The sequence below is a fragment of the Netta rufina genome, assembly GCF_964035555.1.
Source record: "Netta rufina genome assembly, chromosome: 4".
Classification (NCBI taxonomy): domain Eukaryota; kingdom Metazoa; phylum Chordata; class Aves; order Anseriformes; family Anatidae; genus Netta; species Netta rufina.
In genome coordinates this window covers 38,031,215-38,053,838 of record NC_140127.1, presented here as the reverse complement: position 1 = coordinate 38,053,838, position 22,624 = coordinate 38,031,215, and the positions used below count along the sequence as shown (strand labels likewise).

At 35.7% G+C, this 22,624-nt stretch overlaps 1 protein-coding gene across 1 annotated transcript; it reads left to right on the top strand.

Annotated features, from left to right (window-relative positions):
* Positions 1 to 1,223: 1,223 nt before the first annotated feature.
* On the top strand, positions 1,224 to 2,189 carry LOC311209240 (histone-lysine N-methyltransferase SETMAR-like; the record flags this gene model as incomplete). Its single annotated transcript, XM_084286504.1, has 2 exons — positions 1,224 to 1,650; positions 1,777 to 2,189. The coding sequence occupies 2 exons, from the start codon at positions 1,224 to 1,226 to the stop codon at positions 2,187 to 2,189; spliced, it is 840 nt and encodes a 279-aa protein (XP_084142630.1).
* Positions 2,190 to 22,624: the final 20,435 nt, after the last annotated feature.

Sequence of the window (22,624 nt, the reverse complement as noted above, 5' to 3'; positions counted from 1 at the left end):
TTTTTCCTCAATTAATACACAACATTTTCCAGAATGACTCTTTCTTCCCTGTCAATCCTCCTCTTATCATTATAGTTAGCCTTTCTGGGATACTATTAATGAGAGAGAGAAAAACAAACAAACAAACAAAAACAAAAAAACAAAAACAAAACAAACAAACAAAAAAAACCCACGTATTATGTTTAAAGTAAGCAGCATAGATAGGTTTAAAAAGTAAGATAGAAATTTTGAAGTTAAAATTAAGATCATGCTAGCATGATGCTGACAGAAAAAAAAAAAAATCTTCATCTTGTGGGGTTTTATCTAAAAGAATTGATTATTTTAGGATTAATCAGCACAGTATGAAAACTAAACCTTTTGTGTGTCTTTTTATGTTCAAAAGTAAGAACTTTATTCTTCAGTTCTATTTACTGAAAATAGTATTTTGGCACCAGTAAGAATTCATTATCTTTGAAAATAGGTATCAAACCCTCTTTTACTGCAAAGTTTGTGGAAGCCCAGATCTGCAATACGAGGATCTTCATGAAGTTCTGTAGATAATACCATGTCTAGATATGACAGTACAGATGAAATGAGTTCTTACAACTTAGAGAATAAAGTCAGTCTCACCATCCTAAGTACTGAATGTCATGTGTTTAGAACAATAACCTGTGAAGAAAATTGTGAGTCCAGGAAGAGAAAAAAAAGTAGATTTTTAATTTGAAAAAAAAAATAATAATAAAGTTAACTTGCAAAATCAATTTAGTTAACTAGGATCAGAATAATGGTTTTGGGTTTTTGGTTGGTTTGTTGGTTTTTGTTTTGTTTATTTGTTTGTTTTCTGATTTGCAATTGTAAAGTTTTGAATGGAAGAGTTAATTTTTTAATATAAAATTAGAAAGATATGTAATTTCACGTTAAATATAGTGTTCTGAAACACCTAATTCCCATTTCAGTATTGCCATCTCTCTCCGCTTCTCATGTATACATGATCTGTTCTGAAAGTAGTAGGACTGGCTTTTTCCTGGGCGAACGGGCAGACAAGAAGATTGGTGGAGGGGGATATTGGGAATGATGGAAAAAATCAGCAGTCAGCTGTCGGCCGTTGAAGAGAGCAGGTCGCTTGTACTGTGAACACCTGTCGAAACACCTTGTCACAGAGAATCATGGAGCGTTTACTGGAGCAGCGATAAGCGATCAAATTTTGTGTAAAGCTTGGTAAAACAGGCAAAGAGACTCACGACATGATTAAGGAGGCCTACGGTGATGCTGCCATGGGTAGATCGGGTGTTTTTGAGTGGCACAAGCTGTTCCAAGAAGGTAGGGAAAGAGTGGAAGACGACGACCGCTCTGGACGCCCTTCAACCAGCAAGACTAACAAAAATGTGTCGCGAGTGAAAAATTTACTGAACCGTGATCGCAGGATGAGTATCAGAATGATTGCTGATGACTTGAGCATTCCTCAAACCCAAGTTTTTGAGATGGTGAAAGAAAACTTAGCCATGAGGAAAGCGTGCGCGAAGTTTGTGCCGCGAGTTTTGTCAGAGGAGCAAAAGGCCAACCGGAAAGCGATCTGCCAGGATCTTCTTCATCATGTGAATGAGGAGCTCGACTTTTTGGACAATGTAGTGACCAGTGACAAGACGTGGGTGTTTGTACACGACCCGGAGAGTAAGCAGCAGAGCACAGAATGGCACACCCCTGCTTCTCCACACCCCAAGAAAGCACAAATGAGTAAATCCAAGCAAAAGTCCATGCTCGTTTGCTTTTTTGATTGACATGGAGTCATCCACAAAGAGTTTGTACCACCCGGACAAACAGTTAATGCAGTTTTTTATGTGGAAGTCCTCACAAGACTGCGAAAACGCATTGCTCATGGCCGCCCAGCCATCGTCAACAATTGGCGGCTGCACTATGACAATGCGCCAAGCCACACAGCATTCTGCGTAGTGGAGTATCTTGCCCAGCACAAGGTGGCAACACTGCCTCAGCCCCCCTACAGCCCCGACTTGACCCTGCCAGACTTTTTTCTATTCCCGAGAATAAAATCGACACTCAAGGATCACGCATCGGTAGAGGCACTTCAAGAGGCCATGACAAGGGAGCTAAACAGAATTCCGGTCCAGGCGTTCCTAGAGGCGTATGAAAACTGGAAAACTCATTGGCAGCAGTGTGTAGATGCGGAAGGGTGCTACTTTGAAAAATTCTAATCGTTTGTTCTATTCTCATGAATAATTTATTTTTTTTAAAATGAGTCCTACTACTTTCAGAACAGACCAGATAAATACACCGACTCATCCTGTATTCTATGATAATATTTTACAGGTTTCTATAAAGTAGAATAGAGTTTGTTATTTTTCATTTGTTGCATGATGTCCTGTGGAACCAACTAGCAAACTCTGTCTCACTGTTTTCCCAGTCCCTATGTAGATGATCTGTCAACAATCTCAAAAGACAGAGAACTTGCATGGTATATCATTCACTCCGGGACGTGTTATGACAGCCACAACAAACAACTCAACTGCCTGGTCTGAAAATCTATATTACTAATCTGTCAATGGTTATTGTACAAACAATGATTTAGAATTAAATTAATTATTTAGTGTTCTAATTTCAAAATAAATTTAATGCAAACATGTCTTTAATAAGTTATTTGGACTAGGATCCATTTTGAAGACGGAAATATAGATAGCCCTGAAAGATGACAGAGGGTCTTGTAGTGAATTAAAATGTTGCCTGATACACTCCCCCCCCCAAAAAAAAAAAAAAAAATAATAATAATAATAATCGTTATGAGTGATACATTTTTTCCAGCACTTTTCATTTCCTGATCCTGCAATTCAAAATTCAGACAAGAAAAGACAACATGAAAAACTGGAGCTTTTGAAAGCTATAGGTCTGTACCTGTTATATATTCTTAACAATCTGAGGGAATACACATTCAACATTCGCAGTGATGGTCATTAAAAGATTGAGAAAGTAAAAAATGGGAATTAGAAGACATTTTAAGAGATATTTCAAAGATAATACATTTTATTATACCACTAGAGCTTTTCTTAAAGCTGTGATAAATGTCCCCTAAAAAACAAACAAACAAACAAACAAAAAACACTATCTCTGTCCTAACAGTAAAAGGAAGAAAATAAAATGTACAACTGATTTAAATAGTTTTTATACTGTCATAGTTACACCCAAGGGAAGAAAATTATTTATATTAATTTAACTGTCAGTTTCTGTATGAGTGAATAACTCAGAATGAAAGCATATTAAGATAAAAATGATAAAAAATAAGAAACTACTGAAACAATACCCAAAGGTTGAGACATTTTAATCACGATCTTATATGGTTCTACTTATTATATGGAATCTTTCAGAATATTATAAGGAAGTATAACATTAACTGTTTAATTATTACATTTCACACCTTCCAGAAGTAGGGTAAATATATTAGTCATAAGCAAATAAACATTCAGTGTTTGGATGTTAGAAAATCTAATTCAAAAAAATGTTCAGCACTTCTGTTTCAAAAACATGAATAGAAAGGTAATTCATGTAGTTATTTTTCCCACTTAGTTATATTTACCCTATTTAGTCTCTTAGCGACATCCAAGAAGGAAGAATTGTTTGTGGTTGAAGAAAAAAGTGTTTGTTTTCCAGCTATGGCATCTAGAGAGAAAGCGTTAGAATAAGAACCATGTGGGAGGACCTTGTGAATGTGAGAAAGAATAAGGAAAATAAAATATATGGAAATATATATAAATATTTATATATACATATAAAATATATTGAATATTTATATGGAAATATATTTGGCCCCTCGCTACAAGAAGGACATCGAGGTGCTTGAGTGGGTGCAGAGAAGGGCGACGAAGCTGGTGAGGGGCCTGGAGAACAAGTCCTACGAGGAGCAGCTGAGGGAGCTGGGCTTGTTCAGCCTGGAGAAAAGGAGGCTCAGGGGCAACCTTATTGCTCTCTACAGATACCTTAAAGGAGGCTGTAGTGAGGTGGGGGTTGGCCTGTTCTCCCATGTGCCTGGTGACAGGACGAGGGGGAATGGGCTTAAGTTGCACCAGGGGAGTTTTAGGTTAGATGTTAGGAAGAACTTCTTTACCGAAAGGGTTGTTAGACACTGGAACAGGCTGCCCAGGGAAGTGGTGGAGTCACCATTCCTGGAAGTCTTTAAAAGATGTTTAGATGTAGAGCTTAGGGATATGGTTTAGTGGGGATTGTTAGCGTTAGGTCAGAGGTTGGACTCGATGATCTTGAGGTCTCTTCCAACCTAGAAATTCTGTGATTCTGTGAAAATAATTTACCAGGCTACCCTGCAAAACAAGGGTTTTCCTTCTACCTAAGGGAACTGGAATGGCTTATTGTAGCCCCCAAACAAGAACCTATTGAATGTCAGCTTTTTGAAATGAGATCCAAAATAATTTTCTGCATAATAGAATGTGCACTCAGAATAAAATGTCAACAAGTATTGAATGCTGAAGATAAGCTGCAATCTTAACTCTACATTCTTTTGCATAGGTATTACAGTGAATGACCAGCTATGGAGGTAGTAAGTGAAAAAAAAAAAAAAACAACCTTGCTCAGTTCAATTTTTCTGAATCAGTCATTCTGCACAGTAGGTATGAGGTGAAGAGATATAATAGAAGCAATAATGATGCTTTGCAGAATGGAACATCTCCATTAAAGTAAAACTATAGAGCTGGTGTCAGCACTTTGCTGGTTGTCTTGCAGCTGAGCAAACCCTAGAAGATCATTTGCTCGATTTTTTAATGACAGAAGCATTCACTGCTTTCCAAACACGGCACATACAGAATTTGCAGTACGTTACTGTGTATGTTACTTAGCATGTTCTGAAATGAATATGGTAAGCTTTTGCAGCAGCAGCTACAAAGAGGCAGAAAGCATTCTTTATGGAAGCTATTTAACATACTCAAAGAATGAGTACAAAGAAGTAAAAGTGTATTTAAAAATACAGTATTAGCAGGAGCTTTCTATCTCTTAATGAACAGTACCTTATCATCTCAGGCAATGCACCATGTAAACCTTTTCATAATGCAGCAACTTTATCTTAAAAATTGTAAGTGGAGTTTTTCCCCTAATGACTCCTTTGAAAAATTACATTAAACCTGTTTTTATTGATGGTTAGGAATATTATCATAGTATCTTCTAATTGCCAGACTAAATGTGCTTATAAAATATCCACAGACGTTTCAGAGAACAGCACTCTGTTGGTGTGAGCTGTATGGTGTATTTACAGTGAGACAGTCTCTCTTTCAGTTATCATTTTGCTGAACCATGCAACTGGGTGTTGGGTTGGTAAAAGTCATGAATGTGTTTTCAGAACTAGAGTCAGTGCTAAGAATAATTATTTTTCTACTTCCACATCCTTTAAAATAAAATTTTCTGAGAAGAATTGCAACAACTTTTATTCACAAAACAAAACAAAAACTTAAGAGAACAAAGACTCTTCCAAATGATGAAACTTGTTTAGAATGCTTGTACATAAAGTTGAGATGGAGTGTTGAAAATGAGAATAAAGCCAATAATAAGCACTTTTTTTTTTTTCATTTTTCATTCATTCCAATTTTCTCTGCTCACCACATTAAAAAATGCTTGAGATTGGAACTTACCTATAAAACAAGCAGACTGTTTTTCATGCGGAAACCTAAACTCTAAAATACATAAACCCCAATCTTTTCCTACTGAAATAAATTTGAGCCTGAATTTCAACAAGTTACTCCAGGGGAAAAAAATATATATATAATAATAAAAATATAAATATATATATTCCAACTTCAGCATCTCTGCTATAGCAAGTAAGTTTACTACAGTGAACTGAGTGAGGGAAATTAAGAGAAATGAAACACCTGTGTTTTATAAGCACTCCCTTGAGTTTTGTGATTCCACATTGCAGTGGTTGGATCAAAGAATAGTTTGCTCATTCTTTTAACTAAGGTATCTCACAACTGGCTGAAGCTTTAAAATAAGCAGTTACATGTAGTTTGATCCTTGAAGAGACTTTAGGAATTCTCTACTAAAAGCAAACCGTCCAAAACATTAAACCATATCATCCAACCTACACTTAGAGACCAGCTAAGCTTCAACTTCAGTTGAGCATTTTTGTTTTTTCTTAAGAATTGTAAATCACAATTCTTGACATTACATGACTGTAAAATAAAAACTACCCAGAGACACAAGGCCAAACTCAGTTCCTGAATGAATGGAATATTCAACATATGATATTAGGAACTTTCAGTAATTTGGAAGCAAGGGCAATTTTCACTGTCTCATATTCCTGAGATGATTCTAAATGATGAAATTGTCTCCTGTTTTTTTGTTTGTTTGTTGTTTGTTTGTTTTTGCTTGCCTTTTTTTTTTTTTTAATGGTCTTTGCTGCAGTTCTCAGGCTCAACTCTTTCTACATTTGAGTCTAATTGCTCTGTTGGATAATCTGAGCCCATGAAATAAATATTTCTGAGAAGTACAGAATTGTCAGTTTCAAGGTAATAAATTCAGAAAATACAGTGAGAAATGACTCTTCTGCAAATGTCTTAGGGATATGGTTTAGTGGGGACTGCTAGCGTTAGGTCAGAGGTTGGACTCGATGATCTTGAGGTCTCTTCCAACCTAGAAATTCTGTGATTATCACAGTCTGATTTATCTGTGATTATCACAGTCTGTGATTATCTGTGATTATCTGCTGTCCATGAGCTGCCATCCATGAGTTGGCTAAGCTGCCAGCTGAGCAAAAGGCAAGGAAGATTCAGAAAGGCCTTCTTAGCTAATCTTGTAAAGGCTTGTCTTATATATTAATTCCTAACAAAGCTTTCCAACACGACATGCATTAGTATGGACCATTGATACCTCTACCAGTGCTGAGTCAGCAAACACATTCAGGACTGCAGTTTACAAAAGTCAAGTTGGGAAGACGGGGCAAGGTCACCAAGGTGCAAGGCTGGGTACAGAAGAAGGTACAAAACAGCTCAGGAAAAGCAGAAGGAGAGTTTATGGTGTAAGCAGAGGGCACACTGTACCAATAAACACTAGTGCAATCATATTGATGGGAAAATGAAAGATGATGACTCTGTCATATCTGAGCACTTTGGCCAATGTTTTTGGTGTTGTTTTTTTGTTTGTTTTGGATACCTATCTGTTCAAGAAATGAAGTCTAAATAAGCTTTTCATGTATTGCTATTACTATTTTTACCATGCAAAGCATTACAGATATGCGTACTTCGTTCTACTTCTCTCAAAAGTGCTCCTCTTTGCAGTGAGGTGTCATTGGTTTACAGGTTTTGTAAACGAGGAAATTTGCATACTTTACAGAATAGATTTTCAGCTCAGAATCACATCAAATATGATAATGCATGAAAACAGCAACATACCCTTGCAAAACATTTGAGGAAACAGATGTTGAAATTGTAAATGTGAAACAGTAAGTATAGTATTTGAGCTTTTACAGGAAAAATAACACATTGTAGCAAACACAACATTTCCGTACATGAATGATTGCAAATAGCATATCTTGTAAAATATTCTAAAATAAATTACTTATTGAATTACTTAAATTAGTAACTTTTTGTAATACATTCATGATTTTTTACAATTTGACTTGCAATTTAAAAAGGGGTTGTAACAGGAAAATGATAAATTTTTGTGATGGGACAAAGTCTCATTGTGAGTCACAGTAAGCAACTTTCCATAGTGCTGTAAAATCCTGCAGTTTGTTTAACAATGGCTCTAGCAGGTGGCATATGGCTAATACCAAGTCTGTCACTATCTCCAGGGTGCCAGACATTCCTCAAATTTTCTGTGAGAGGAATTTTTTGGTAGATTTGGATTGTAAAGACACGTGAGCATCTGCTGCCTTCTCAATCTCATTATTGTTGACAGAGTTAACTCCTACAGTTCTTAATGTGGTAGCCAGGGAAAGAAGCTCAACTTGTCTCTTTCACCATGGACAGTGATTTTGACAAGGTCTTGAACAAATGCTCCATTCAAATGCAAAGAGAGATGTAATTGTAGAGTAAATTTAAGTTTTTGAAGGTTTATTAGAAACCATAAAACCAAAAACAAACAAACAAAAAAACACATCAACATTTCTTGAGCAATGTATTTTTAAGATGAATTCTTAGGTCAAGATTAAAAATTTTGTATTGTCTTTTCTTTACTGTTATTTCAAGAGAAAACCAAGACTTGAAAGAAAATATCGAATCCAAGTTTATCCAAAGTTAGAAACATCTGAAATATTTGCCCTTTATATTAGATATTATATTAGTATCAGTCACCATAATATTTAAATGATTTGCAAGTAAAATTAAGTGCAATAAAATCCATAATAAGCTCAAAAGAGTCTGGAACTTTCTCTCTTCTCTGTTTTAGACAAGCCTTTTGCTTTTATGGACTGTTACTCAGTTCTTTTTCTATTGCTCTTACTGACAGCTTTAAGAAACATGAAAGACATGGGAGAAACTAAGTTAAAGGAAGCATTAGTGTCTACTTAGAGTAATCCACTTATTTTTGTGTACTATAATTGCTTTTCTTAGGGCTTGTTTAAACTCAGTATCTCCCCATAAATTTTACCACTGGTGAATTTGAGTGAAGAAAAATTTTCTAATGATGAGCCAGTGGAAAGAAAAAAAAAGAAAAAAAAGGTGAAGTTCTGTAGTATATTTCATTGTATAAATTAGGCTCTCAAAGTTGGAATTGGCTGGAATGTTATGCTTTAGGTCTAAGAGAACTCAATTTTTCACTGCTTACAGTTCCCCAGCACCAAAAAGTTTTGAAATGTGGCAGACAAATGCATTTTCTGTTCAGCCAGTCCATGACCTATTGATGCCTGCCAAGTCACCACACTGAACTCCTAAAAGGTAATCTTCTTGTCCTTTCTTTATTATCTCTTTTAAAATTCCACTATTTACACCATAAAAATCACGTCAGATTCACACCTTCAAAGAAATATTCTACTTGAGTCCTAAAAATGTACTTGCTTAAAGAGCAAAGACTCAGGAAATGTTCCATCTAAATAACTTTTGAAAAAAGAAAAGTGAAGCATAGTAAAATGGAAATGTTTACCTTATGATGCTGGTAAAACACTTCAATTTTAATGTGGTGTAAAAGCAACAAGGCACGCTTTAATATTTCTAATTCTATCAAAACACAAGGAGCAGAATGGAAATAGCCAACTGGAGAAGACTGTTTTCTCTGCAGCATTTTCTGTTTTGGAGGGTTGGAAATAAATCAGTCCATCTAGTCCATCCAGCCTAAATGTTGTTGTCTGTGGGATACTGTAAGTGAAGCAAGGAAGTGTCATCTACAGGACAGCTGCAACTGCTGTCCAGAGATGGTGGCATATAAGCAGGAAAGATGTTGCCAATTTTGAAATAGCCAGAGGGAAAGAGAAATCTCTCTAGGAGCAAGTAATGATCCATTTATTTGTTTTTAAGACAAATCAAACCAGTGCTAGTACCCTGCCTATAGGGGGACAAATGCATCTTTTCCGTAAAAACATTTAGGGAATAAAAGCGTTCACAGAAAAATAATATATATTTTGCCTGTTTTATGAAAAAAGTTTTCATACACAATTCCCCTTGCTGGTTTTGACCTGCCACAAAGTACAAGCCAGATACACACAACATAGTAAGTTTCCATATTTTTCTTTACCATGAAATGTTGATAATGAGAACTATTTTAAACCTTTAAAAAGGAATGCACACATCCTTAAATGTCCCAATGCTTCGAGTACTATGTGCCCAGCATTAAGCTCAGATGTTGCATTGCCAATCTAATAACTAAAATCAGCACTTTTAATAAGCTTTTTTGTGGGAGGAGCAGTTGAAGGAGAGTAACCCAAATGCCCATTGGCCAGAAGCAGAAATAATAATGTATACTTGATAGCACCTCTCTTTCTATTTTAGAACATCTCAAAAGATTTGACAGAGGAAAAAGATGGTGGCCCCTGACATGAATCACTGGCCACTCTTTGTGGAAGCCTGACATAGATTAGCATAACAACTCAAGAAAACAGGAGAATCATCACAACAGTAATCATGAAGTACAGAAGTTGTCAAAGGCAATGGTCTCAGAAGACACATAACTGAGTCAACGCCCTTGGAATATTTTGTACAACATGGCTGCCAGAAGCAGACTATTTCCCAGCTTCTTTAGATGGCCAGAACAAGAAACAGTGGCAGCATGTGGAATACAGTCTTATCTTCAGGTTTGAATTAAGTAGACGTGCAGTTAGACGTACAGTACTAAGTATGTAAATATCTGCTCAAAACTTTCATAAGTATTCTCTTTTTACTCCTACAATACATATGAATCATGCTTCTTTTCTGTTAATGAACAGTTCACAAATAAAGTGAAAGACCCTAAGAAGAAAAAAAAATAAAGAAATGAAAGAAACATATAAATTAAATAAATTGGAAACAATGCTTATCTTAATAACTAAAGGTTAACTGATATGGAGTACTCCAGTTTGAGGTCTTCACTAGCATGTACAGTTCCGTAAATCTCATGTAGAGGAAAATATATTGGTTTTGCATAATTCTTGCTTTTATTCCAAACAGGAAATAAATCAGAGGATCATTGAAGCTTTCAACCAATTGCTGTAGGACAAAACACATTCTTCATGATGTGAATCTGAAGATCAAGGCTGAGCTTGTGGTTTTTCCTAAAGTCATGGATCCTGAGGCCCCTCAGGCTCCCTGAGTGTTTTCTGTGTACATCATGGTGTAAAGAAGAATGATATTGAAGGTGGTTTCTCCAAAAATATAGAAAGAATTAAGCAAGTGCCCAAAAAGACATTGAGGTGTGAAGCCAGAAACCTCTTTATTCACTAGCACATTGTGATGTAACCCTGCCTAGCTTTTGCCATTACTTCAATGGAATCACTGTCATAAAAACATCCAATTTTGATGACTGAGCAAAGTTCTAATGGATTTTTTCTATATGTCTTTCAAAGTGTTTAGTACCAGAGGGTGATTTTTCTAACATTGGTCAAGATATATGGTTCTTTGTTTTATATATTTTTTTAATAATCTCTGTGTGGAAGGCAAATAGTGTGCTATTAATCATACGTGTGATAGTTTTATATCTTTAACATCCATGTTAGAAATGAGAAAATGCTAGACAAGGAAATAAATCACAGAATAGATGCTCTGTATGCTTGTCTTACCTTTCTGTTCTACTTCTACCTTTGGTGTCAATATAGTATGTAGTACATCATAGGTACAACATGCAGTTCATTGCAGGCACAGAAATCAGTTATTCATGTTTCCCATGCTTAATACTATTGATTAAAAAACATCTTGCAAAACGCATCACAAAAAATATCGCTACAGATATTTGTTTTAATTGTTTTTTGACAGTCGCTTACACTATGCTACTAACAGTAAGCTTTAGAACTATTTTAGAATTATTTATTCTTGCCATGGAGTTGCAAAAAGGTTCATCTCACCTCATGATGTAGCACTTGCAAGAACTGGTACTAGAGGCGGGGGGCTGCCCTATCCTGGAGTACATAGGTAGGTCTGTAGCACACATCTGAATGACAGCGTATCCCAAACAACAGAATATACAATATACAGAATAAAAACCTCCAAGGATGACATCCTATCCCCCAAATCCTTCAAAAGCTGAATATTAGACCCATTTTTGCATTTAAATTTCTTCCTATCCATTTATTTCTCATCTCTCCTGCTGCATTAGTGCTGTAGCTTATCTAAAACTAAAGGCAACTTGAGTCACCATTTGATGCTTTCCAGGATGGGTGGGTCACTATCAAATATGCACATGTGCAATCATATTTTGCAAGTACTGAATACATTATAAAATACTCAACACAGTTCAACTGTTTTCTTGTTTCCTGACTTTGCATCTCACTCATGTCATGCCCATATCAGGGCATGTGACTCAATGTTGTGTCCAGGCAGGTTTGGGATATAACATTACTTCTCCTGGAGGAGCAAGAAATATCATGGTTGGAACAGACTGGTAAGCAGCAGACTGAGAATTGCTTTGAAAGAATGATGTAATACTTACTTTTAGTGCAAGGCACAGTGTGTTAATGAAAACCCTTTCTGAGTGCTCTAGAAAGGACATATAGTATCAAGCAAAACCACTTGCAGCCCTTGAAATAAAATTTTTCTCGTCTTTGAGGAGAGAAAACCACCAGTTAAGGCTTCAACCCATATTGTCCTGCTACATCAGCAATTATGTCAGTCATGAGAGTTTCAGCAAAAAACAGTCCAACAATTGTTTTATCTGGAACAACACAGCTTTTACAGTGAAAACCACAAATAACTCAGTACAGTCTAACTTCTTAGAGCCTGTCCTAAACTGGTCACATTGTTGGTATGCCACTTACTTCTGTCCAAGAGAATAAAGATGTCTTCTAAATAACTAGGTCACATTATGAAGTTGACAGATATTAATCTTCTCCCTTGATTTTGTTTTATACCACTCCCTGAAATTAGATAACAAAACTGAGACAAGGGAGTATGAGTGAAACATCTTTGAAATTTGACAGAACCCACGGTATTAAAGATTTCAGTCTTTGTCAAATACAAAGAGAAAGCCTGATCAAAAGCAGACATGTTATATACTGCTTGGCTCTAGAAATATTCTAGGCAGTGTTAGCGTGGGTTCCTATAAGATATCTAACTTCTTAGCACAGTAGATTTTGTTGATTAAACAACTTGTTGTAAAATGTAAAGTTCCACTCTAAACATCATTTCCTTTGTAATTTCAGGAATAAACATAAGTTATTTTCATATGACCATTAGACAGTATAACATATTGGGTAAAGGTTAAGCAGAAAGCAAAGCTAATTTGTACCTTCAAGGGTTAGAAATACTGGAGTTATCTCAGTCTCACACATGGACTGAGATATGGACATGAACCCACATGGATAATTAGGGAGATTCTTCTTGAAAATGCTGTATTTTTTTCTTGAAAATGCTGTATTATTTTGCATGTTTTTATTTTATTATCATAGTAAAAGCTGTTTTTTTTTTGTTTTATTTTGTTTTGGTTTAGTTTTTGAGAAATGTTTTATTTTTAAACTAGGGTGGTATTCTCCTTTTTCATGGAGAATGCTAAAAAGGAAGAACATTCTATATGTAAACATTGAAGTCCTACATTAACTATTTAATATGCAAGAGACCGCACACTTTTAGAGCAGGATACAGTAATAAAAAGTCATACAAATCATGACTATGCTCTTGAATGATTCTCAACTACATAAACAATCAGTAACCTCTCAACTTATCACATGAACATAACTTTTCCTGGTACAAAAGAAAACCTTTTTCTCCAATTTCAAATCGGCCTTAGTGCATGGGATGCAGTTGAACACAAAGAAATTTATGCTCCCCAAATATTGTAAAGTAAGATTTTTTCCTTAAGAAAAAAAAAAAACATTCTTTTAGTGATTTTTTTTTTTTTAATGATATTTTGATTTGCCTCCCTCCTCTTTCTTTGACGTTTTTGTAGACTTAAAAAAAAAAATCCCTTACTTATGCAATTTTACTTAAGGTCTTCTTTTCTTATGCTTCGATGCAACTTCCCTAGAAGTTTATCTTGAGTAATTTTACTTAACGATTGCATCACTGAAATGTCTAATTTTCAAATAATTTCTCAATCCCTGCCTCCAAAAAAGTTATTACTAGTTCCATCAATTTACTGAAAATGACGTACAATTCACAGTAAAAACTTTCAGTGAATATGGACTTATCTGAAATGTCTGCAACTATTAACAAGAAATTAAAGGTGAAAAGACCTCAGACATTTAAAAAAGATAAATTATTTGCAACCATATAGTAGAGACAAATAACATACTTAAGATTAATACTAGAATAGGCTGCAATGTGTCTTTTGTAGTCTTGATGCATTTGTTATATCTGTCTGTTTTGTTATTAGAAATATTTAATTACTGCTTTGTATAGGCAGTAGATAGAAAGAGGTCTTATAACTGTTCATCAGTGAACATCATGTTCACTATTTCAACCCATTGCTGTTGAAGTCTGAAGGAGTTCAATGTCTCTTCATTTCCTAAAGAAAAGAAAAAAAGTGACTTTCATTACTTCAGGATGAAAAACTTGTAGCATATGTAACGATTAGAACAATTATAATTTTATTTTGTGACTTTTCTGTGCTACACTACAAGCTTGATTAGGTCCCTTTGCCAAGTTGTTTGATAAATATCTGTTTAGAGTTATGAATTAACACAAATCTCTTTCAGGCCAGACAAATATCTTTGTGGTAGCTTAGACAACGCCACAGGGATGATGGAAAGACAACTCAGGGCCCTGTGGGCATCAGCAAGCTGTAAGGATGCCCAGCCTCAGAAGTACCTTCACCTCCACCTGGACCCCTTGGTAGAAACTTCCTGGCCCCAGTCCAGTCTCTCACCATGTCATGGGCTGCCACAAACTGAGACCAGCCCCCATCTCTACCCACCCTGCCCGGAGGCTGTGGAACAGCCCAGTTCCCTGGCTGGTCCGGTCATGGTGGGGCTGCCAACCTCCAGCTCACTCCCCCTATTCAGCAGCCCTGCAACCCTGAGAGACACAGTAAAATGCTATTAAGGTATCTTTAGTAAAATATGCTGGTTTTACTGTATTCTGTGCTATTTCTCCAGTAACCAAAGGTTGAGATTTAGTCTGAAGGACTGTGATTAGTGAAGTACAGCCTCCCATTACAGCTTTAAGAGATTTTCTATGGAACAGCCTGGCTTATGTTACATTCAGCATCCCAGAAAGAAAGATAAATCTATACCAAATATTAACAATTTATTATTAGTTGTAATTGCTAGCTTTAATATTTGTTTTTAAGGAAATTATATTGGAGCTAAGCCTATTTAACACCTTCATCAACAGGCCAGACAATGGGAGGTAGTGCATCCTCACAACGTTTTCCAGTTACACTAACCTGACAGGACCAGGTGATGTGCAGGCTGGCAAGGCTGAGGTGCACAAGAAAGAAGAGAAGCAAAAAGTCCAAAAATACAAATAAATATATTCATAAAGACTGGAAAGAATTCTCCAGAATTCCTATACTCAGAGATTTTCAAAATCTGAATGGGGAAGGACCTGATTAACCTTATTCAAATTTGAAGTTAGCCTTGCTCCGAGCAGGAATTGAGCAAAGAACCTGCAGAACCCTGTTCCTCTTCCATCCTCACGTTAAGATATCACGCTTCAATGACTGTTCCTTTGCATTACAAACCAAAGCACTTAATGCTGAGGTGAACTCTCCTACAGAGAGTATCACTTGTAAAATATTCTCCTATGCCAAATATCAGAACTGCTATTTAATTAGAGATTAATTTTTGTCTCTAGGCATTTTGTACTTTTACAATTACCTGACAATTTCATTTATTCATGTCAGTCTTGTAGAAAAGTGGGACCTTTCTAAACTCTGCTGAGTTTTGTTCTTTAACTGGTATCTTGTGCCAACACATTATTCAGAATTTGTATTAAAAGCAATTATTTAATCAATTTTTATTTGCAAGCAAAAAGGACTATATGTTTGCATCGGAGTATAGATGGCAGGCTGAGAGCAACAATGGTGAGATATAAACAGTTATTAAGGCACAGTCCCTCTTAAATGAGAAATGACAGATATGGCATTATATACATTTCAGTGGTTTGTGAAAAGTGAACAAACTTCACGCTTAATGATTTTGATTGGAACAAATAAAATGAGGCAAAAAAAATTAGATCCCTTATACAAAGTTTCTGTTAAAATGTGAGAAGAAGGACAAGTTGATAACCCACTTCTAAGCAAAAATAAAACTACACATTCAATTTTTCCTGTGAGGTTGAAGTTTAGGAAGAATAAGGACCTACATGGACGGAGTATTCAAAACAAACAGACAAACAAACAAAAACCACCACATGCAAACCAGCAGTTGGGGAAAGTCAGGAAAGAAAGGGACAAATGTCTCTTTTTCTCTAAATATCAAAAAATTACATTAAAAAAATAAAACAAAAAACCACTGATTTGGCACACCTCAAAAAATCACACTGATTTTTCAGAAGGAAATGAAGCTGATCCTCTGTCTCTTAGAACACCAAGACATACTTGTTGCAAGTGTCCACTATCTTCACTAATTGTACTAATTTTGTAGTAGAACAGGAGATCAATCAGGAGAATTGTAGGCATTATTTATGTTCATCTGCTATCTTTTAGCTAACCGTCTCTTGCCTACTACAGTTTCCCCAAACCACAGAAATAGTAGTAAGAAAATGGGTGCATTTGTTACAGGCAGTGGGGAGAATGAGGCACAGCAATGACTCTGAAGGTCTGAGAAAATGACATTCTTTCAAGTCTGAGAGTACTTTACACCCTAAAAAGTAGTTTTCACATTTTTCCAATAAGCAGTGTTGGCATTTCCAAGACAATCACACAGACAACTACTCCGACTTAATATGTTGGTTCTCTGTGGAAGAGTATGGTCATCCCATGAGTTATCTTGGTCTTCATTCCATAAGCAAACCTTCACTGATATTAATGTCCTCCTGAGAAATGTCCATTTCAAACTGGGACTTTTCAGTAGGAGGAAAAAAAAAAGTATTCGGCAAACAATCTTACAGTGCTGCTCTCAAAAGTCAGAAGACAAACAGTCATGTTAAAGTCTTGAGGGTGAGAGTTATTTAATTAATGCTGTTGTGCCCTTTATCAACCAGCCTCTGAATAAAGGGCACAGGGAATGAATTAAGAACTGAGAAGTCAAGACAGACTTCTATTAAAACAGAGAGAGAGAGAAGAGAGATACTACTGTTACTTTCTGGTAAAGATCTTCAGTGACAGGTTAGTGTACTAACAGGATACTAGTTTTTATGCACTGAGAATAGAGTTCCTTGATTATATTAGTTGAATCCACTTGCATCCAGAATCTAACAGTTTTAAGAAAAAAGAGCCATTAGAGTTTCTATCATATTCTTAATCCTGTGCAAAATGTCATATTTCTGCTTTCTATTTTAGAAGGGAAAGCAGACAAATAATAAATGCAAACAATATACAAATGATTTATATACCAGAACAGGTAATGTGCTGTTTCTGGTCTTACTACAGTGGCAAGGCAGAAAACAATGGTGGTATCTTGGTTCCATTACACAATAAAAGTGGTTATCTTGTGGTAACCAAATATGTTGTTTTTCTATATCCACTACCAGGCAGGAACATAAATACCATTTACGTTTTTTTGTTATTTTTTCCCCAAGATCTGAACAGTGTTGCACAAAGGGCTTGCAAACTGTTTCAAGATTTTAGATGCTAAACATACTGATGTCAGTAATGAAGTAAACTAGTTCTAACTTGTAGTACATCATACAAAAACAACTTCTCCTGGGAGACAAAAAAGTAAGGTTCTTTCAACTTCAATAAAAACTTTTTGCTTAGAATAAAATTACTTAAAAGTTCCACTATCAGTTCTGTAACATGAGACATTCTGCACAAATGAGTAGCAATGCAGGGAGGTATCCTTGATTTGTCCATGAGAATTTCTCTTATTTCAGAACAACAAAAATTGCTCATTGCTATTTAGAGAAAAAGGAGCATCAAGAAGACAATGTTTCTATAGCAACAAAACTTCCTCATTCCACGTTCCTATTCACACTAATTGTTTCATTCTTAGCCACTTCTGGCATTTTGCAACCAATAAAAAGGCTAACAAAAATTACTTCCTACATTTGTACAGTTAACTCCTCAAATGTGCCTAGCAGGCTGGAACTTGCGTTAAAGGCAGTTACTCTGTGATCATTAGTTGTATGGAAGAGTAGAAGTGGTGTTATCATAATTTTTGCACTTTTAAAACAGAAATCTTCAGTGTTGCTGGAAAACTGAATGCAGAATAAACTCAAATTCATATGCAGAACAAATTCCAGTGGACTAGATTTGGCAGTAAGAGACATTAGCAAAATGGAAAAAAAAATAAATTATATATATATATATACACACACACATCACTTCTCATTTAGATAGCTAATTTTTCAAATCTGTCTCATTATGAATTTCTGTTCATTAAATATCCTCTTTTCTCACTGGGAAAACCTGTTTTTATACCCATTCAAAATAAATGGGTGCTTTATTTTAGCCTTTCCCCGGCAAGTACTCCTCCTAAATATTCACAAAGTTATCCCTTTTGTATTCCTTCTTGTTCTTCTGTGGTATAATGTCCACAATAAATAAATAAAGTTTCTACAGTACATGGTATAGGAGTCTTCACTAGTGCCTGATCTTTTTGCAGGATGAATAGCAACTCATTTTTATAGCCTATTACTTAGTGACATACATTTTGTGATACCAGCACAAAGCTATCCAGCTGTCAACATCAGTTCTGGTAGTATGATGAAGACTATAATTGAAGAACATTTTTAAAATGCTGCTGAGAGTTGCAAGAGAAATCCACAAAGAACTGATTCAGTATTTATGCCTTGTTCTAATGGAAAGAAATGTGTTTCTTTATTTTTTATTTTTTATTTTTATTTTTATTTTTTTTAATTAATCTCTGAATAAAAACAAATTGTAGGATTTGTTGCCCAGGTATGACACACTCCTTTTTACGAGGGTTATTTGAAATTAGTCACCCAACCTTCCTACTTAATTGCCTTAAATAATGCTGAAAGCATTATTCTCATACTGTAGCGTAGTGAAAATGGGAAGATGGTAAAAGTGCAACTCACACTCCTTGAACTGCCTGGCCCTGAACAGGATTTTCCCACACATGCAGCAGGAAGCATGTATCAACAATAAGAACTTTTTAATCGTGGAGAATTAGATTCCCATACTGAAAAGAATGATGTGGAGAATATTTTTTTAATTGGCAAATGGTGCATCTATGAATCTATGGTTTTCTGTATTTTTTAATAAAGCCTTTTAAGAGCCATGCAGTATTGATAAGAGATATATGAAGAGCTCTGGAACTTTGGACAAAGCTTTTTAGCTGCTCCAAAATGCAGCTAAGTCCCCAAAAGTGAATGGATTTATGAATTATCTCTATTCAGCTTAAAAATCCTTGCTTCTTTTAGAAATTTACTGCATTTTAAATTGTATAAAAAGTCAATAGAAGCTGGTGCAGACCTGTGTACCTTTTAAAGTCTTTCCAGATATCTGTAATCAGCAAAACCTTGCCTGTACATTATGCATACATTGCATATTTTAGAAACTCCTACCTTTAAAATGTTGAACAAAATTTAATAAGACAAGCTTTTTCTTGAAACTGTTTTATATATCGCCTGGAGTAATTTTGTCAAAGTTATCATATCTCCTAACATAAAAGGACAAACCCTTTATTGATAAATACACCCTTTACCACATGAAGAAAATTTCCTTCTTCCTTATTCCCTCCCTCACCCATCTCAAACCATTCATAACCACATTCCTTTAGTTCAAAGGTGGGAGAGGAGAAAACATTCATCTCCAATGTTACAATTCTTAAAAAAAAAAAAAAAAAAAAAAAAAAAAAAAAAAAAAAAAAAAAAAAAAAAAAAAGATGGTTTAAAATGAAGAATAAGTAAAGTCTGGGAATTTGACACAGCTTCTATTATAATGAGCAATTTTATTATATTTGTAATGGTTTGGAATGGTAGTGCTATTTTCATGTTTGAAAAATGGCCTTTCCAGTGAATATATATAATTTGAGGGGAGAGAGATGCTCTGTGAAGCAAAATTACTTCTAATGGTCCTGCCACCACTTGGAGATCTAAGATATAATTTTATGTTATTGTCATCTTTATTTGGGTTTCCATTAGTCATGCCTCTTACTATAGGGTTTCCATAATAATTAATGTATACTTTCTTTTTTCTTCTTTTTTTTCCCCCCTCAAAAAAGTCATTGGCTCTTATTAGCACATGAAGGAAAAAATGAATGTGTGTTAATTAGCTAAGCACTAAATAGGTAAACGGAGAGTTTGCCTGTCACTTAACTTAGATTTTTCTTTGCCTTATATTTAGGCAAAGTGTTTTAGTTAAGCAGTCATGTGTTTTAGTTAAGCATAAAGGGTTCGTTACCAGTGGTAATTTATATTACGTATCAAAACATATTTATAAAGAAAAACTTTATCATTGAAAAAATATATAGCACAATGCATCTATTACATTTATATAATTTAAATTTGGTGATTTTGATAAATCTGCAAAGTTTCATAAATGAAGCTTTATGTACCTCAAACTTATTCTGAAGACTGTGTATAAAAAGAGAACACCTACAGTCTGTTTGTACCCTTTTGCCACAGTCTAATTTAAATAATACTCAGTTAGGATGATTTTTCTACATAGGAACTTTTTCACTAAAGTAGTGTGAATGAGAGTCATAGTGGTGGTGAGAAATTAAAAAAAAAAAAAAAAAAAAAAAAGCAGTTAAAAGTATTTAAAATCACTTCATCCACAGATGCTAAATAAACACTAAACCTTTTATCTGGATCTATTTTCCTGACACATCCTAGAAGCGTAGAGAAGGCAGGTTTGTCTTTAATGCCCTTTAACTATGCACACTGCTACACAGGTATCTCTGTAATGAACTACTTCGTATAATCAAGGAAGGCTAATACACTTTCTTCAGGTTATATTCTCAAACACAGAACTTGTGTGAACGCCATTCACATTTTGCAACATATAATTTATCCCAAAGTTATTTCTACTGATACTGCTGAAAAATAATGACACTAATTTTATATTTTATTTAATTTTAATATATCCCCAGATTTCTGTTTAATAGCTCTTGATTAGCATTTTTTTCCCATGAATTTTGCCCAGGCAATGTTTGAATTCATTCATATTTTTGGTGACTACACAGTTTTTTTGCCAATGACAACTTAATTACTTCCTTTTTGTTTATATAGAATGTCTCCCCACTTGCTGCATTCCCTTGTGCAGTCTGTGAGACACCTGCAAGAATTAAATGCTTTGGCCGATCTTTTTAGTTTCCTATTCATAAATATCCTTATTTGATGTAGCTTCTGTTTTTAGTTGGAATCTACTTACAAATGGATGAAGTCACCTCTTATAGAGTAATAATATAGCAACAATTTCCTATATTCTTTCATAGTTTCCAGTACTGTCACCTTCTTCCAAAATTAGTCAGAAAACCCCCAGTACTGTCACCTCCCCACTTCACCACTTTCACTAGGGCGTGAAATTCCAATGTGAAGAGAAATTAAAATGCGTAGCACTTTAGTGATATAGCAAATTTACTCCTCAGCTTTGAGTCCTTCTTTATTAAAAATATATAGCACCTTTCCTTTTCCAGAGTCATCTACACTGTCATTTTTCACACCTGGTGGCTAGAATCTCATTGATTTTTTTTCTCCCCCTCACCAAAATTTCTTGGATCCATCAGCAATAGTATTTTTATTTATCTACCTTATGTTCTTGTATTTATCAGTTAGATGTAGAAAGCAAGAGCATACTTATATTATGATTATAACGATATTTTCATATATATTTTTTTCATATATATTTTTTTTTTTTAAGACCTCATAGATTTTGGGTTACCACTCTAGAAAGACTGGGAAGAGTGGGTATGCACTACACAATTTAAAAACAATAAAATCGTTAATGTTGTATAAATAGAAAATGACTCCAAAAAAAAGCTCAATACTTTTCTTAGAAGGCACCAATAGATCACAGAATCGTCTAGGTTGGAAGAGACCTCCAAGATCATCAAGTCCAACCCCTGACCTAACACTAACAAGCCCTCCACTAAACCATATCATTAAGCTCTACATCTAAACATCTTTTAAAGACCTCCGGGAATGGTGACTCCACCACTTCCCTGGGCAGCCCATTCCAATGCCTAATAACCCTTTCAGTAAAGAAGTTTTTCCTAATATCCAACCTAAAACACCCCTGGAACAACTTTAGCCCATTCCCCCTCATCCTGTCACCAGGCACATGGGAGAATAGACCAAACCCCACCTTGCTACAGCCTCCTTTAAGGTACCTATAGAGAGCAATAAGGTTGCCCCTGAGACTCCTCTACTCCAGGCTAAACAATCCCAGATCCCTCAGCCGCTCCTCGTAAGACTTGTTCTCCAGACCCTTCACCAGGGTCTATGCTTCGTTGCCCTTCTCTGGACTCTCTCGAGCACCTCCATGTCCTTCTTGTAGCGAGGGACCCAAAACTGAACACAGTACTCGAGGTGCGGCCTCACCAGAGCCAAGTACCAGGGGGACAATCACTTCCCTAGACCTGCTGGCCACACTGCTTCGTATACAAGCCAGGATGCTGTTGGCCTTCTTGGCCACCTGAGCACACTGCTGGCTCATATTCAGCTGACTATCAACCAATACTCCCAGGTCCTTCTCTACCAGGCAACTTTCCAACCACTCATCTCCCAGCCTGTAGCTCTGCTTGGGGTTGTTGCGTCCCAGGTGCACGACCCGGCACTTGGCCTTGTTGAACTTCATACAGTTGACCTCAGCCCATTGGTCCAGCCTACCCAGATCCTCCTGCAGAGCCTTCCTACCCTCGAGCAGATTGACACACGCACCTAACTTGGTGTCATCTGCAAACTTACTGAGGTGGCACTTGATCCCCTCATCCTTAAATGATCCAACAAAGGATCATTGATATTAAAGAGGACTGGCCCCAGTACTGAGCTCTGGGGGACACCTCTAGTGACCAGCC